The 17,526-nt window shown below is 38.9% G+C and overlaps 1 protein-coding gene across 1 annotated transcript in view; it reads left to right on the top strand.

Moving 5' to 3' along the window:
* LOC139743113 (ral GTPase-activating protein subunit alpha-1-like) overlaps nucleotides 1-17,526 on the top strand; it is a 102,256-nt gene that overhangs the window by 42,210 nt on the left and 42,520 nt on the right. The window contains exons 18-28 of the mRNA XM_071653618.1: nucleotides 2,487-2,567; nucleotides 3,177-3,761; nucleotides 4,127-4,323; nucleotides 4,881-5,135; nucleotides 8,360-8,488; nucleotides 12,156-12,290; nucleotides 13,455-13,622; nucleotides 14,757-14,867; nucleotides 15,453-15,521; nucleotides 16,024-16,149; nucleotides 16,760-16,940. Of these exons, the coding sequence (XP_071509719.1) occupies nucleotides 2,487-2,567; nucleotides 3,177-3,761; nucleotides 4,127-4,323; nucleotides 4,881-5,135; nucleotides 8,360-8,488; nucleotides 12,156-12,290; nucleotides 13,455-13,622; nucleotides 14,757-14,867; nucleotides 15,453-15,521; nucleotides 16,024-16,149; nucleotides 16,760-16,940 (2,037 nt within the window). The remainder of the gene's footprint in view (nucleotides 1-2,486; nucleotides 2,568-3,176; nucleotides 3,762-4,126; nucleotides 4,324-4,880; nucleotides 5,136-8,359; nucleotides 8,489-12,155; nucleotides 12,291-13,454; nucleotides 13,623-14,756; nucleotides 14,868-15,452; nucleotides 15,522-16,023; nucleotides 16,150-16,759; nucleotides 16,941-17,526) is intronic.

Below are 17,526 nucleotides of genomic sequence, written 5' to 3'. Positions count from 1 at the left end.
ATATTCAACTCCGTACGATGGTAAATAAATGCCGGATGTTCGCTTTCATGTTCGAAAGTAAATAGCAATAACATTCAGTTCCGGAAGATGCTAAAATAAATGTCGAATGATCCCTTTGACGTTCGGAAATGAATAACAATAATATTCAACTCCGTACGATGATTAAATAAATGTCGGATGTTTGCTTTTACGTTCGAAAGTAAATAGCAATAGAATTCAGCTCCGGAAGATGCTAAAGTAAATGTCGAATGATCCCTTTGACGTTCGGAAATGAATAACAATAATATTCAACTCCCTACGATGATTAAATAAATGTCGGATGTTTGCTTTTACTTTCAAAAGTAAATAGCAATAACATTCGGCTCCGGAAGATGCTAAAATAACTGTCAGATGATTGCTTTTACGTTCGGAAGTGAATAGCAGTAATATTCTGCTTCATACGATGCTAAAATAAATGTCGGATATTTGCTATTATATTTCGAAATTGATAACAGTAACTTTCATCTGCGTTTGATGGTAAAGTAAATGTCTGATGTCTGCCTTGACGTTCAAAAATGAAAAACAGTAACATTCGGCTCCGTACGATGCTAAAATAATTGTCAGATGATTCATTTCACTTTCGGAAGTGGGCAGCAATAACATTCGGCTCCGTGCGATAATAAAATAAATGTCGGATGTTTGCTTTTAAATTTGGAAATGAATAACGGTAATATCCTGCTCCGTACGATGCTAAAATAAATAACAGATTGTTGCTTTTACATTTGGAAATGATTAACGGTATCAATCGGCTCAGTTAGATGCTAGAATAGATAGCGGATGCTTGCTTTTACTTTTGAAAATGAATAAGGATAACATTCAGCTCCGTAAGATGCTAAAATACTAGTAAATGTTGAATGATTGCTTTCACAATCAGAAATGAATAACGGTAACTTTCGGCTCTTTACAATGCCAAAACAAATGTCGGATGTTTACAAATGTCTGTAAATGCTCCCACTTTATCATTTCAAACGTAAGTTTTGACCACCTACATGTAAATAGGCATCAACTTTTATGATAACTCTATTCATTTATTTTAGACATGGGTACCTATATCACGTCAGTAATACTTAATATTTATTTTTCTATGTTTAGTAGGACCGATTTAGTTTTTCTTGTGTTTTTCTTGTTTTTTTTTTGGGCCACCAGATTTTACTTTCGGGCCACCAAAAAATAGAAATCAATGATTTCGGTGGCCGGATCGGGCCACCAAAAATAGAAGTTAGTGTGGCGCCCTGTCTAATAACACGAATGTATGATTACTTTTGGATTAAGATAGTGCTTTGATTTTGATATAGAATTTGAATTAAAGCATTTTACCACAGAATATTGACAACACAATCATTTCAATGTAAATAATAATCATCTTCCCTCTCCTTTATACTTGAGGATGTTAAGGCTTAGATAATTGTGCGTACATTTATTATTGAACTTGATCAACTGCATTATCGATATCCAAGAAAAAAACTAGAATTGTGAAATTCTATGTACAAATTCAAAGGAGAGTTGTCCTCTTGTGATATCACATATTCTGGCATAGTTCTGTCCAAAGAGGGCAACATACACACTTTTGCATAATTCTTGTTAACAGGTTATCCAAATTTGCTCAACATTTTACTGTTGGGTTTCTAAAATTGTTTTCTACTCACCTAATCCACGTTGTTGTTTGGGGAAAATTCCCCTTTAAGGTGCTTCCTTCAGAACAAAGCATAAGTGTGTATAACCGAATATACACACTTGTTTTGTGTTTTGCTTCCTAGTATTATGATGATGTATTTTTACACACTTTAGAATAAGATGTGTACATCGTGTAAAATAGTCATGGAAATTTACATTTTCTGCTCTGGAAAGTCATGGAAAGTCAGGGAATTTTGAAAATGTGGAAGCGTATGAACCCTGGTAGTAGTTAACACTTGACCTCAACATTTCCTTGTGCTAAAAGGGGAACATAAAACTTTGTAGCTCTTTACTCACCACCTGAAAAACCAGGTTGTTTCTGATGTGCAGAATTCAATGTACCCTTGAGAGTAGAACCATGACTCCCAAACAGCTGTTCCCATACCCCTAAAAAGAATTAACCTGTCATCTATGACCTGTAACATAACCCTGACAATGACTTGTATCCGTCTTATAGTCAGTTTTAATTCTCCTCTTTGGACTAGTACTCTCTCCCTGAATATTTGTACTAAGTTACTCTGTTTATGGATTTCAAAGGGTTCTGTAAAGCTGCGTGCTCGTTACATGTATATTTATCGTTTTGTTTTATGAATATCAAATGCTTTTGCTCATGACATTTGTCTATTTACAAAGCTCTGATTTTGGTTGTTGTGAATTTGTGGAATTGTATAAGTGTTGGGTGCACTTTTGCTCTCTCACACCTGAATGTGTTCATGTTTGTTTTACTGGGTATGTGCTTTCTGAATCTGTTTTAATTTGTCATTTCTGCTCAGGAGATGGGGAACGAGAAGGTATGGTGAAGTCCACAACGTTCCCCCTGGGTATGAGGCACACCACCCTACTGCCAGCTAATGGTACGTATCAGTTTCTCTGCCTGTCTCAGCTGTTCACTTCACTGAGCTCCTAACTACAAAAGAGTTCACTGAGCTCTTTACTGCCAAAGCATTCACTGATTTCTTTAAAGCCAAACAGTTCATTCGTGCTGTTACCCATTCAAATTCAAGGGTGTTGTTGATCATGTGTTCACAAGACCTACATTGAGTGAGGAAGAGAGTGTTCAAACAAGTTTGACTAGTAGATAATGGTGTAGTGTTTTTGTTTTTTGTTTTTTTCTGTACAAAGATGTAGTTAGGGTAGATTTCTTGATTGTGAATGGAATATGAACTTGAATGTGAAGTGATAATTTTTTGTAGAAACTTTCTCTTGCTTGAAGCAGTGCATCAGTGCATCTGATTGACTCTTGTCCAATGAACTAAATTTCTCCAAGCCATCGGTATCATTTGTTATTGTTGTGAAAATATTCCTCCTTTCAATGAAATGACTTTCAAATCATATGAATATGCCCAAATTTCAGAAATAGTCAAACAGTCTATATCTATGTTGTCTTTAACTGGAGCTGGTTTGAATGTCATGAGTGTTTGTTGACATATATACCTGAGTCTTATGGCATGGGTCTGTTGCAGGTGATGACAAGGACTCTGTGGATGAGCTCAGTCTTGGGAACAACAGCCTCACGCCCCTCATTGGACCCCGCGATGACCTCAGCCTTGACGACAGCTCCCTGGACGCTCCGTCTCCGGACTCCACCAACCACACGACGCCGACCGACAACAGTCGGCTGACTCCCACCAGCAGCCTCATCGAAGAGATCGACCAGGAGGTCATCGCCTTGTCGCCAGCCATGACAGCCTCACATTTCTCCCTAGAGGGGAGCAGCCCGGGTACACCGGTGGCAGAGCAGCACCCATACAGTGCTAGTGACGTGAGTGGAGGGGGAACACCTGTGCTGGGCACACCCCTCTACAACTCAGACGGGACCTCCCCTGGCGGGCCGGGATTTTTCCAATCGGGAGGGACGTCGCCGGGAGAAGGCAACAACTACCACGATTCGGTCGCGGGTAGCAGGGAGACGGCGTTGCTGGGGTTACTCGAAACCAATGGAGTCGAGGTGGACTTGGCCAAAGAGTCGCCCATGCTGGAGGATGATGATGATCAGCAGATCCAGATAGACGACAGGATGGAACTGGCTGGTGAAAAAACAGATGCTGGTATGTCTTACCCAGTGCTATTACAGGGCTTGACACTAACTTTTTTCTGGTGACCCGAAAAATAAATAAATTGGAAGTAAGAGGAACCATAACAATCCATTTCAAAGAGGAAACATAACAATCCATTTTGAAACTTAGTTACCTGATTGGATCAACAAAAGATAACCTTTTCAGAAATGTGGTAGCCCATCGTCAATATTTAATGGTCCCTAGCCATTGAGAATGTTGAACCCTGGCTATAGGCTTGCATCTGCATTGCAAATTTTGACGCTGGTAGTAATAGTAGTTGTGATATCAGTCAAAAATGAGGTTTTCCCTTTTGTATACGTGTCATGATATTTGAACATCCACCGCCTATTTTGCAGGTAACCAAGGACCCGTCCAGAGTCCGGATGCCAGTGTGATGTCTGGGGGTACGAGGATCGGATGGCATCCCGATGTGGCGGTGGTGGTGTGGAGGAGGCTCCTTGGTATTCTAGGCGACATCAACCAGATCAGTGACCCGCGGCTTCACTGGGTGGTCCTAGAGTGTCTGTGGGACATCTGGCAGATGCTTGCAAAGGTAACCATGGAAACAGTCTCATCCCTTTCCACCACAAGTCATCCACGAATCAAGTGAACTTAGTTGTCGTGGAGAGAGGTTTTGTTGGAAACTGATGGGTTGTTGAGTCAATTTGGCTGTCATGAAAATGAAAACATCAGGAGAGGGACTGCAATGTTGCAAAACTTCTAAGCGTTAGGTTGAGTTTTTATCAAAATATTCATTTTGGAAAAATGGCATTTCATTCATATGTCAGTGTCCAGCCACTTGTCGCAATGAGGTATGGCTAAACGAACCATATTCTGATCAGAGCATGTTACCCCAAGCAATTGAGAAAGGAAACAGGGAAAGAGCTCCGGTAAGATGAAGGTGGGAAATGTAGCATTAGAGCATGCTTGAGGGAGGATAGAAAAATGCATTGCTAGTTACTAGTATGCCAAAAGCTGGGCAGATGATTCTTCATAGAACAGAAAGCTTATCTTGATATAGCTTTGGTGTGGATTGTCTCTGCTTCTTCCCTTCCCTCTCCTCCCCACAATCAACTCTGACCATCAACTCTTTATTGGCTGTTCCTATAGATCCGTGACAACCAGGGCATCAGTACCGACAACCAAACCACTCCGCCCCCGCCAGAAAACATTCCGCCCCTCCTGCTCTTCTCCCCCTGGCTCTTCCGGGCCACCTACCTCCCCGTTGGCTACCAGCACGGGCGGCTGTCTGCCTACAAGCAGCTGTGTGCCATGACAGTCAGGCGACAGGACCACTCACTCCCTAAGGACCACCTTGTACATTTCTACCGCATCCTCCATTATGGGCTTATCGGCACAGATCAGGTGAGTGCTTCAGCACAGTCTCATCCTGTTGTGTCAGATCAGTTGCACATGATTGGGAGGGGGAAATAAAAGTAAAACATCAGTTATGGATGAGTTTGCAAACAATAAAAATATTACAGTAGTTAAATACTGTTTTCTTTATGCCACTGCCTACACATTGTGAGTATGGGGGTATATAGGAATCACTCTGAGGTCAAATGGCCGTTTTGTCCATTGGTCCCTTGCAAATCTTGTGGATCTATTAACTACTCCCTCAATTTTGGAGCAATTAATCTAAAATTTGGCACAGAAACTGCTCTTAATAAGTAGAAGGGCAAGACACCTATTTTATCAGTATCAAATAATGTGTTTCCAAAGTAATGGCACATTTTCATAAAATTATACCAAAATGTTGTGGATTGAATCACTTTCAGTTTAAAAGCAATTCAGTTGAAATCTGACACATATGATTAATGTGTAATTATGCAAGATACCTTGTGAGTGTCAAGAAATGTGTTGCCATGGCAACAGCAGTTTATATACAACTCATACATTTTTTTTTGATTGAACACTCATGAATATGAGCTGGAAATTAGGACTTATGATCACTATGACTTGTAATCTTGCATGACACCATTTTTTTGTGAGTGCCAAGAAATGTTTTAAATGTTGAGTGTTGTCCATCTTTTAAAGCCATGAAGGCCACAACAGTGGGCATGTTGTCATGATGTGTTGAATCTGTCATCGGAAACTGGTTTCTCATCAGTGTTTCAAACATGAAAAAATCTACCATGTATGATTTGGATTTTAGTCTGAAGGTGTTTTTGTTTGTTTGTTTGATGTATTGTGCAGTTTAATTTGATAGAAAAACAAACAAACAATGACACAAATGGGGATTGCAGCTGTACGAATCAATGAGGTGGATGTGATAAATTACCAAATAACAAATTGTTTGTCTGTCAAATGAGTTGATGATACTATGTTTTTATCATATTCTTAATGCAGGATTGCAAAGCAATATGCAGAGCTTAACTCTTAATGTGCCAGGCCCAAAACCCCTAACGTGCCAGAGGTTTTTACCTAATGCCAGAACGTTTCGAAACTGGACTGACAGTGAAATTTAAAACCGTCATATCTCTGAAACTATTGACTGTTTTGAATTGAGTTCTACACAACATATATCAAGAAATGTTTGTTCTTTCGTGTCATGCACTCAGTTTGCCACAATATCTATCTGAACCTGAAATATTGCAGAAATAATTGATACATCAAAAAAATTATTAGAAATTTTTGTGTAGTATGGAAAAAAAAAGAGTCAGTCGTATTTGTTCTTCAATGGAACGCTCCCTTGACTCTGTGAGAAAGTTTTAGAGCGACATCTCCTCTTTCAAATGATAACAAAATTGCCTTCTAGAATTGTATGATTCCAAAGATACTAGCAGTTTATTTTTATCTTGGCAATTTCTCTTTCTGCCTCAGTAATTCATTCCCAAATCTGAGTCCTTTAGTCCCAGATCCTGTATTTGAAACTAAAGTAATTGTCCCGGGCCCTGGAATAGTGTCTTTTGTCCACCTGAGAAGGAAGAACCTGCTAATCCTCCTTTTGTCTAAGAGACTTGCGGGTGGGTGTACTCTATTGAAATCGGCAGGCCTTTGTCCACGCGCAATTCCTATGCTGGCGTGGGGACGATTAGTTATGTTCATCAAAACAAAAGGATGAAAGACTTGACCGACGAACGAAAGCTGACCCTCTTTGAGGGACAAAATGAGAGCAGCTTCCCGCAGAACAGTATCCAAGCGGAACAATGCAAGTGGAACCGCATAGACAATACACGCAGATTCAATAGCATACACACGCGTGGTTTACCTATGAGACTTTTGATACATACACATCTCGCAGAGGGTGCGCCCGCTGCGGATTTTCCCGATGCGAAAAAAATACATCTAGCTGAAAAATCGTGTATTTACTCAAAATTTTCCAATGTAAGCATACTCATGTTTTTAGTGGAAACGATGGCTATGCTAATCAGCTACCAGTACATATCATTGGCAGTTTCTTGGTGTAACACATTACAGTAACACAAGAGCTTAAATGATCAATGCTTTTCTTGCTCTTCTGAGTCGCCGATCGGCGACCATGGCACGTCAGGACTAAGGTCGCCGATCGGCGACCATGGCACGTTAAGAGTTAACATGAAAAATCATGTCAAGTTGGGTCAAGCATTTCTCTCTCTACTGTGTTTTCATCATCGAGCTCTAGCATACTAAAATACTCTCTTGATAAATCTCAGCTTTGTCCAAACCAAACTTTTGGAATTGATACAGGAGAAACAATCAAACATTTATCAGGCAATACTTCTGTTATGTTTGCACAAGCCATATTTCATTCTAGTTACATCCCAGTGAAGCTGTTTTGATAGCAAGTACCTTTTTATTCTGATGTTGGTAGAACCAAAACACCAGAAAATGTTAAGGTATGATAAACACTTTCGATTCTTGTAAGGCCAACTTTGTTGATGAGGTAGATTTGCATTTAGTGTGTTTGTCTGTGAAAAGCAAAGAAATAGAGATGCCATGGTTTATTATAACTTGGATGAAAGGGAACACTATTCTAGTATCATTACAGGGGCATTGGGTATTATGCAACAAGAAGATATCGGTAAAATGAGACACTTAATTTCATTTTTATGGAAAAGAATATATAAGATTCATCCTTACAAAGGAGGAATATTCAATAGATTTACAATAAAACGTAGCATGGATTTTGCAATATCCTCATTAACCTGCATATATAAAAGAATGTTTAACAGTAGCTGAAAATTTATCATTGTCCTGTACTAGTCTACTGGCATGCTGGATCTAGCCTTTACAATGCCTAGATAAAATTTGCTAATATTCATATTTGTGCATATTAATCCCAAGAAACTAGTTTCTGTTCACAAAATATGCTGCCAAAAGTAATGGGAAGTTGTGTTTGATGAAGGCATACAGATTCATGTACAGTCTGATCTTGGTAGTGATATTCAGGTGTGTGTGTGTGTGATGTGAAGGCCCATGTCATGAACTCTGAGCTTTAAACTGAGAAAGTCGTTCAATTTCTGACTAAATTCATACTGTGAGTCGTCGCGATTTAAGAGGTGACGACTGAATTCGCACACCCCTGCTTCTCAGCATAGGCATCAAATATGGCAAGAACTCTGGAGGAAATTGTGTGAAATCATCCCCTGTTCGTTCTCCTCATACAGGATGTGATCAACACAATAGTGCAATACAGCGCCCCAGATTTCTTTGCCTGTGATCTGCCCGGTGCTACCCTCCTCATCTTGGACTTCATTCAGGCGGCCAACATGATAGCATCCACTAATGACCTGGAAGTAAGTACTTCTATTCTCCTCTCTTCTTTTCCTCTTCTCTAGTTGTTGTGTTCAGTCTTTTGGCCTGGATGCCTGCTGTTTTTACTATGTGTGCATGTGTGTGTTTTTTGTAGATTTATGTGTCATCATCATCATCATTATTATTATTATTATTACTATTATTTTTTTTTTTTGAAGGGGGTGGGGAGAGAGAGCTGATTATGTTTAATTACTGTAAAACCAGAAATATTCACATGCATTTTGATTTTGTGAGGGCCCAAAATTTGCAATTTAGAATTCATGTGAGGGTTCTTGTCTAGACTGTATGTATTAAATGCAAGTTGCCATTTGCGAAAATTTCATGTTGCAAAAGTATTTTGCTGTACAGTATAATTATTTACTAGTGTGCCCAGGTACCTGTTCCGGTAGCACTTTCTTTTTTTGATCACATAACTCCTGTGAAAGTAAGTGTGTGTGTGTGTGTGTGTGTGTGTGTGTGTGTGTGTGTGTGTGTGTTCATGTGAAACATGTTTGCTGTACTGTTATCTCCCTGTTGGCTTCTCTGCCTATATGTCCAGTCTACATACCTGGTTTCATGTATGTATACTGTATGTACTTGTATGTATCCATATATGTATGTGTGTGTATATGTTTGTATAGGCATGTATGTGTGTTTGCTTTCTCTATTCCTTATAAGTATTTTTTTTTTGTAGTTGATCAAACATTGCTGATTGTATATTGTGCTTGTACATTCGTGATAAATTTTTTTTTTCTTGTAAAATTATAGAAATCAAATGAAGATTATTTAAAAAAAAGGTGTGTGGATGCTACTTACAATTAAGATGACTGAAATTTACCTTCATTTACAGATGTGAGAGTAAAAGAGATAGTAATTCTGTGTTTATGTTCATTGTCTATGTACATACTCTGAGTTGACCTCCCCTCCCTAAAAAAAACCAAAAAAATAACAAAAACAAACAAAAACAAACATGCAGATGTAAAATTCCTCAATATATCCTTGCATTTGTGCATACACTGCATCAGAATATTGGGTAGTCATCATGAGTGAGTGTTTCCAGCAGCTTGCATCATCATGCTGTCACTGGAAGGGAGATCAACACTTAAATCCTACTGCATTGAGTCATCATTAAAGGAAAAACGTTGGCCTAATTCTTCTCCTTCCCCCTCCCCCCCCCCCCCCCCCCCCCTTACTGGCATGTACACACTTAAAGCTCATCGATGTTGACATTTGACTTGCATACCCTAATCCTTGTCAACGTCCTATCAAAAAGAAGAGAGAGAAAAAAAAGTGCTGTGTTTGGGCCAGACTTGAGTATCTCTGTGCTGTGATTCAGTCACGCCACTTGGCAGTTGTTATTTCCTGTCATTTCATGGCTGTGAGATATCTATTATATGTGCCGTATTGCTGCCACAGAAAGATACAAATAGCTACCTACTTGGCAAAGTCCAAGATGGATAGTATTGCAGAGCCAGTTAAGCCGCCGAGTTCTATCGCCGTGTAGTTCAGTGCCAGTGGCAGTAACTTCCACGTGACAAACTCGAGAGGCGCCCCTTGAATTGTCACCACTGCAAGATTAATTGCTCTCACTGTGCGTGTAAGTGTTGTATTTATGGTATTTGCTGTTGTGAGCTGTGCAAAGAAGCCTAGTGCATATTCTCTGTATGTAATAGTACATATCTTGTCTTTGCATTTCTACTTGAATTATGATGTATGCTCATGTGAACTTGTCTGAACTTCAAAGATCAGCTGACTTTTGTTACGCTGCCCGAAAGGCGTAGTAGTTAGCTGTTAGTGGTGAGTCCTTCAAATACAAATACCAAATTCTAGTTTTATTTCTAACTTTTTGTGTGAGAATGTGCCGCTGTCAATCATGTGGTGGTCATAAGGAAGTGTTTGTTGTGAAGTATGTTACTATTTCTCTTTTTGTATGTACCATGAGCCCATAGGACATAGATAAGGAAGTTAGAGTGTGTGTTTTTTTTCAGTGCTTTGCATTTGACTAAAAACATTACATTACGTTATTTGTTTTGTCATGTTTATCTCAGGAAGCTTTGTTTTATACCCCTGAAAGCCCCAGAGGGCAATTTTGGTAGTGTAGCGGCATTCTTTTTGGAACAGTCGTGAATCTTATATTAATGGTTAATAATTTGAGTGTAAATGTGAGTGTTTTTTCAGTATTGGTCAATGGAAGTGTGACATGTTTATGATTCGATTTCTAATGAAAATGATCAAAATACACATGAAATATTCATAGGACTTGTTTGAAGCTTTTTATGATAGGAAGAGATAGGCTATGAAATTTTAAACAATTGCTCAAATTTTGCATGCATTCCAGTGGAAATCTATATCATTTTATGCTTGGTGTCAACTGTAACAGCTGTTTTGTAAGGTTTAGAGACTTCCTAATTTCTAAAGCCAAAAGTTTGTTTCTTTTCTTTATTTCTCTCCTTTTTTTTTTGGGGGGGGGGTTAAGTGTTAGATTCAGTCTTTATGCATTGATTATCTTTCTAAACAATTTTTATTTAGTTTTGTTTTGGCAATCATTTTTGGAATCTGTCATAAACCTGTATTGCCTCGTAAGGGATGGACACCAAAGTAAAAGTTGCTGCAGCATCTCCAGGATTTAAACTTTGATTTTTAACTGACATGAGCTGTTTTAGCTGCAAAATTGATGATGACGACGATGATGATGATGAAACAGCATTTATATAGTGCCATTTATCTGTTGAAACATTCAAAGGTGCCAGGCTCCCCTAATGTGCCGAACATCATTCACAAAGTGTTGGAAAAGAAAAGAAAAAAAAAATAGCTGTAATGCTCATTGCTGTGGACACCATAATCATTTCCTAATTTCAATGCTTTAGCCTAACGACATTGCCGAATTACTGTTGTTTGGGATACTGTTTATGTGCTGTCATTTTGCATAGAGTTCTTTACATCAGAGAAGATTGAATCCTGCAGTATCTAATCTGTAAGGCCTTATTTCCAATTCCCATGGTGTAGCATTCATTACTTTGTATGTTTCAGTGCATGTTACACTTTATGTCAACAACTAGGCCATTTTTATGTATAATGTGCCATAACAAGGACATTTTGACTCAGGCTTGAATATGTTCCTCAAATGTCATCGTTCAATCATACAGAAGTTTTGACTCAATTTGTCTGTTCAAACTCTTCCACATATATGGAAGTATGACTTTTTTAATCTTATGTGCTGAAATCTTTCCAAATTTGTAAAAATATACAAATACAAGTTTTTATTTTCCTTTCTTTTTTTGAGCTGTAATTAGAGTCTTAGCATTTGTTTAGAAATGTAACAAAGTGAAAGAATACTTGTAAAAAAAACACAACTAGTCATAAGACCATGTTAACCAATACTCAAGCAGGTTTCACTTTGTGTCATGGGAATCACTGCAACTGAGGCTGACATAAAGTTTGAAGTTGAATAAAAATGCCAAGATTATTGATTTTTTTTTCTTTTAAGTTACACTGTAGAAATATGTTCTTTGCTGGACTCATCTTCTATGGGTCTTTTTAGTTAGTTTGTTTAAGTTACATAGGTTGCCTGTTACACCCATTCTATGAACCGCACATACTTCTGGAAATGAATGTTGGCCATCTTATGAAATCTGACAGATTCTATCCCCTCTCTGTCTCGACGCTCAGGCTCCGCGGGTCGAAGCGCTCTCCCTCCTAGGCTCTCTGGTGTGCTTTCCCAACATGTTCTGCAACCTGACGGTGTTCCAGCCCTCCTCCAAAGATCTCAGTACCATGGTCTGCAGTGACATCAAGCCGGTCAAGGTGGGTGGAGCGGAGGTGCGCCCGGGGGGGGGGGGGGGGGGGGGGGGGGCATTTCATTACACATTTTGCGCGATAAAGTTGTCAGATTTCAGTAGCGTATAACAGTTTGTCAGAAAATAATATCTGACAAAATGCTTCATGAAATGCCCCCAGGGGAAAAACATCTAACTAACTGTTATAAGCTGCCGACATCCTTACTTCTGATTGGCTGAGAACAAATTTGTCCGATAGATTTGTCGGACAAAACACTTCATGAGACGCCCCCCCCCCCCACCCGGTTGCGTTATACCTATTCTAGCCAATTATGACTTCCATCTCAAATTATGAATGTCTGCTGATGGTTTATTAATGTTGATATGCTGCATTTTCAAGGTGGGAATACATGTATGCACACAACCCAACATTATGAACCTACATTTTGTTTGTGAATGCAAATGAAGCCCATTGTTTGTTGACAAAAGTACAATGTAACTTCAAAAGAAAATGAAGCACAGTGTCATCTGTATCAATGACAGTGGCAGCTAAATAACACAATTCTTTTTATCAATGAATGAAATTATGCATATTTATATTTCAATTCAAATGCCAGAGGAAAGTAATGTGAGGGCACTGAGAAAACTGTTGTGGTGGACAATTCTTGGCTATGCCGAATATGACCTTAAACTCTGAGCGAATGCAAACATATTTATACTGTGCTCTCGACCAACTTGACAGAAAGCTGTAACTCTGTAAGCCATGATGTCATTAACTCTTTGAGCTTTTAGAACAGACAGTGCCAAAAGGCTGGAGGTCATTCATATAACACTTTAATGCTGACATATTGTTGGAACTGTGTTTGCTGCAGTGCAGTTGAAATTATGCTGTAGCCAAGAGAATGTCTAGTACCTATTTATTACAGAAGGTCAGTAATTGTCTTGCAAATCACACAAAAAGTTCCATTATTTTTCTGCTGTAAATCATTAATGAACAGATGCTGTTGATTTGGCTTGTCCGTGTTGTACGTTTATGCTGTAAAGAAAAAGGTTCCAGATTGTGTGCAAAGACACAACATTAGAATGATTAGAACTGAAAGTAAGCCCTTGACTTCTGCATCAATTGAGGAAGTGTCATTTTCAAGAGTACCTGGTAATGAGAGTGGTTTAATTTTTACAATATTGCCATCAGGATCACTTGATCACCATCTTGCTGAAGTGCGGCAAGAAGGAACCTAACTGTGAAGCCCGCTGCATTGCACTCTGTGGACTTGGCATCTTTGTGTATGAGGAGCTTGTGCACACGACCTTTCACCCCAGAGTAAAGGAAGCAATCAACGTCCTTTTAGCCAGCCTGAAGGTCAGTCGAAGAGAAGGCATTTTCACATTTTCACTCCTGAAGCTGGCGGATAACAATTCTATTTGATGTTGTTTTTAAAGTATTCTTCAACAGAAGTTATGTGTATGTGACAGGGTTATATGATATATGTTCTATTTCTTTATATATATTTCTTTATTAATTAATCTGTTTGTTTATTTATCCATTCATTCATTCATTCTTTCATTCATTCATTCATTTCTTTATTTCTTTGTAAATGTATTTCTATTTATTTGTAAAGAGAAATATTTGCTTGTAAAAAGAGTCAATCACACAATATACATTCTATATCATGTTGCTGGTCAAAACAGGTAACAGGCAATAAGTGCTCATAAATACATTGCTATGGAGAACAAATGAATATATGTGCATTTCAATTGTCGAAGTATTGATCACATGTACACAAGATTTTATATTCTAATTATGTCTAGAGGCAGTTCCGGTGTATGTCAGCAAATTGTATCCATTGAAATGGTCAGATTGAACCCTGTCCTCCTAATTTTCCTCTATCCTCTACCCTATCTGCTGATGCGAATCCAGATGCAGGCACTCATGTTTAGATTGAAATATCAGAGGTTTTTATGGGAGAAGATTGCGAAAAACATCTTGAGCTTAATGACCATCATCTTAACTCCCAGCCTTGAATTATGTGAAAGACAGTCTCTAGGTCATTTCTCAGGTCCGTGGTATCTTCAGTGCTCTCCGTGAGTGTGAGCCTAGTGTCCAAGTCTTATTTTGTTAATATTTGATCATAAACAGCAGAATTCCTCACAAGACCAGATAGAAATGCATTCTCTGAACTGGTGTGTGCATTAAGACAGTGAGCTCTTTTCAGAATAACAGACTATTAACAATCTTGTAGCTATCAGAGGTATAGAATGATATGACACTCTGTCATTTATGAGTATGATATGCATGTATATGGTATATAGTTAGAAATGTGATGAATGAAAGGTTAGTCTTCTTCACTGGGAAATATCCAGAACTGCTATTTCTGTCTAAATACTTATTCTTTGCCCCATTTCAAAGGTTCACATTTGTAGGTTTTGTGTCTCCATAATAATTAATATTTTTGTGGTTTTGTATTTCACAATTTCTCTCTCAAAACAAACTTAGTTCCACAACAAGCTGGTGGGACAGGTTGCCTGTGACATGCTGTTGTGTATATGTGACCATGCTGAGAGATTGAGGAGACATATGCCAGAAGCCCCAAAGAAAATCATTGAAGTGAGTGACTTACGGCCTTCTGAATATCCCATAGTGCAGACAAAGTAGGTGTGACCTGAAATTTATGCTGCTGAATTATTGTGCGATGCCCCAAACTTGATAATACACAATCTTGCAACCTTTCGAGTTATGTTTCAAGTTTCTTTTCTTTGACAATCATAACAACAGCAGTGATGATAATGATAAAAGAAGTGATGATGCTGATGATGCTGATGATGCTAACAATGATTAGAAGAATAGTAAAAGCAGCAGCTGTTTTTCATACATCACTTTCCCTACCCCAGCGTGGTTCTCAAAGCATATATTATTACCGTTGTGGTTGAGATCAAACCCATGTCTACACTGCACAAGCTCCACCACTTCGGGGGCTTTCTAGGTAGACTGCCACTGATAACAACACACACATGCTAAATCAACCCACATAAACCCAATTGTTCCTTGTGAATTTAGAGGATCCAAGGACATAGACATAGAGATTAGCCTCCCCATACTTATGCTTTTGGATTTTGTCACATTGATCCTTCTAATTTTCTAAGAAAATAATGTGAAATGTAAAATTAATTTGTTTCTCTCTCCCTGTCCCAGGTGATAGCCATGACAGTAGCCAGTCTCTTGCCAAGCATGGAGATGACAGAACATGAAGAGGGTAGAAAGGTGAGCTCAAAATAACTCTCTTGCTCTTGCCAGATATCCATCCATGTTTATACCCACCATGCGAAATAATAATTGGAATAATTTCAATGGAATGTCATGCTGATGATGAGAATAATATCAAAGCACTGACAGGTTAATGAATCATGCATCTCTTTAGTAAAATTCAAGTATGAAACAGATAATTTATTTTACATGGCACTCTTGAGAGGAAAGAAATTGATATCAATTATAATTCATATTACCAGTCTGACCTCAAAAAAGAAAACGTTGTTCCCCATAAATGACTTTAATGAATCTGTCATACATTATGCAAGTGAACGCTTGTTGACAGGATCATGAACATAGGTTGTTTACCAGAAATGACTTCAACAAATCTGACATACACCATGCAAGCGAATGCTTTTGATGGGCAGGATCATGAAAGAGAATGCTCATAGTTGGTACCATGCATTGAGATTGAGCGGGATTCACACGGCTGTCTATGGCCTGCTTTCTGTCACAGCTGATCGTGTCCCTGATGTTCTGCCTGTCCGAGTGGTGCATGGCCGTCCCACTGGGTATGCTGCAGGAGAGTGCAGAGAACAAGTCCAAGCGAGAAAACAGCCCACTCATTCACACAGTATTCAAGGTGAGGTGGTCAGCTTGTATTGGCATGGCCGCGGGTAGTATTTGTTTGTCTGTGATGAATTTGCTTCATCCATGGGAAAGGTGGGGGGGGGGGAGGACAGTGAATAAATTCGAAGACAGAGAGATCTTGTATCTCACAATGAAATTGAGGCAGAGGACGCGTCATTCTGTATCAATTGCAAGATGTGCTGATGATTGTCAGTGTAAAGCCTTATGCATGTAGCTAGGAAGTATTCAAGAAGTAATGTCAGGCTCTCTTGACAGTACATCGGAACAGATTTCTTGCACACCCTGTCAAATAGGAGTTTGCATGATTTACTCAGCCATCATCTCTATGATAGCTACATCTGCGAACCTCTTCCCCTCAAAAACAAAACAACACAACTACAAAAACCCGCCCAGAATTTGAACTTTCATTGAAGGACCTGATGCAACTAAAGAAAGATGCTTTTAGAATACGTAGTGATTTTGTATGATGAGATCGGCCCACCCCATGAAGAAAACAACACCAAAACAACAACCACAAAAACCCAGTTCTAATGCATCGTCAATACACGAGCCACGTAATTATTTCATCCACGCAGCGATGCTAATTTTTTTTGTCTATACAGGTCTTGCAGACGGCGGCAGAGGAGATGCCGGAGGACACCCGTGGCATGGTGAACTTTGCTGAGCTGGCATCACCAGACTATGACCCCCACATCAATCTGGATGCCCTCAAGGATGGACACACCCTCCACCCTGCCCTCAAGAACAACACCCCTGACTTCACGGAGTACGCCTTCGAGGATGGTGAGTGAGCTGCTTTAATGCTTCACATAATGTAATTGTGCAAGCTTGTTTTTCATCTGTATGATGCTTTGAACTTGTGAGTGCTCTTTTTAAAAAAAATACAATTTCACATCATGATAATTGGACTTTGATGGAATGAAATCAGGGATACAGAACAGTAGAAGTTTCATCAAAAACTGAAGGAGTTGAAACCCAAATATATGTGTTAATCAGGTAAATGCAGAAATGTTAGTAGAACAAATCAGTGAAATTTGAGGAAAATTAGACTATCCATTCAAAAGTTATGAATTTTTCATCTTTCAGTACAGCTGATGCTTGATTTATGAGAAGACTACAACAATATGTGTTATCGCTTTAGGTTAGCAAAATAGTGTAAAGAGAATTCCGCAAAATTTCAATTTATATGAATGTATAGTATTCCATTTTTGTGTTTTTCACCTGCATGAGCAGGTATTACCAGTCGAAATTATGTGAATAATAGACCCAGTGGTTGAAGAAATTTCACTGTACTTTCAGCACTGGCTCTACTTTTTCTGTGAGAACATGTCTGATGCAAGTCATTAGGATTGCTGGAGGTGATGTATTT

The sequence above is a fragment of the Diadema antillarum genome, unplaced genomic scaffold (genome assembly GCF_040938485.1).
Source record: "Diadema antillarum isolate AM-2024a unplaced genomic scaffold, OU_Dant_1.0 seq00001051_RagTag, whole genome shotgun sequence".
NCBI lineage: Eukaryota > Metazoa > Echinodermata > Echinoidea > Diadematoida > Diadematidae > Diadema > Diadema antillarum.
Note: the sequence above shows the minus strand (reverse complement) of the source record. Positions and strands in the feature narration are given on the sequence as shown.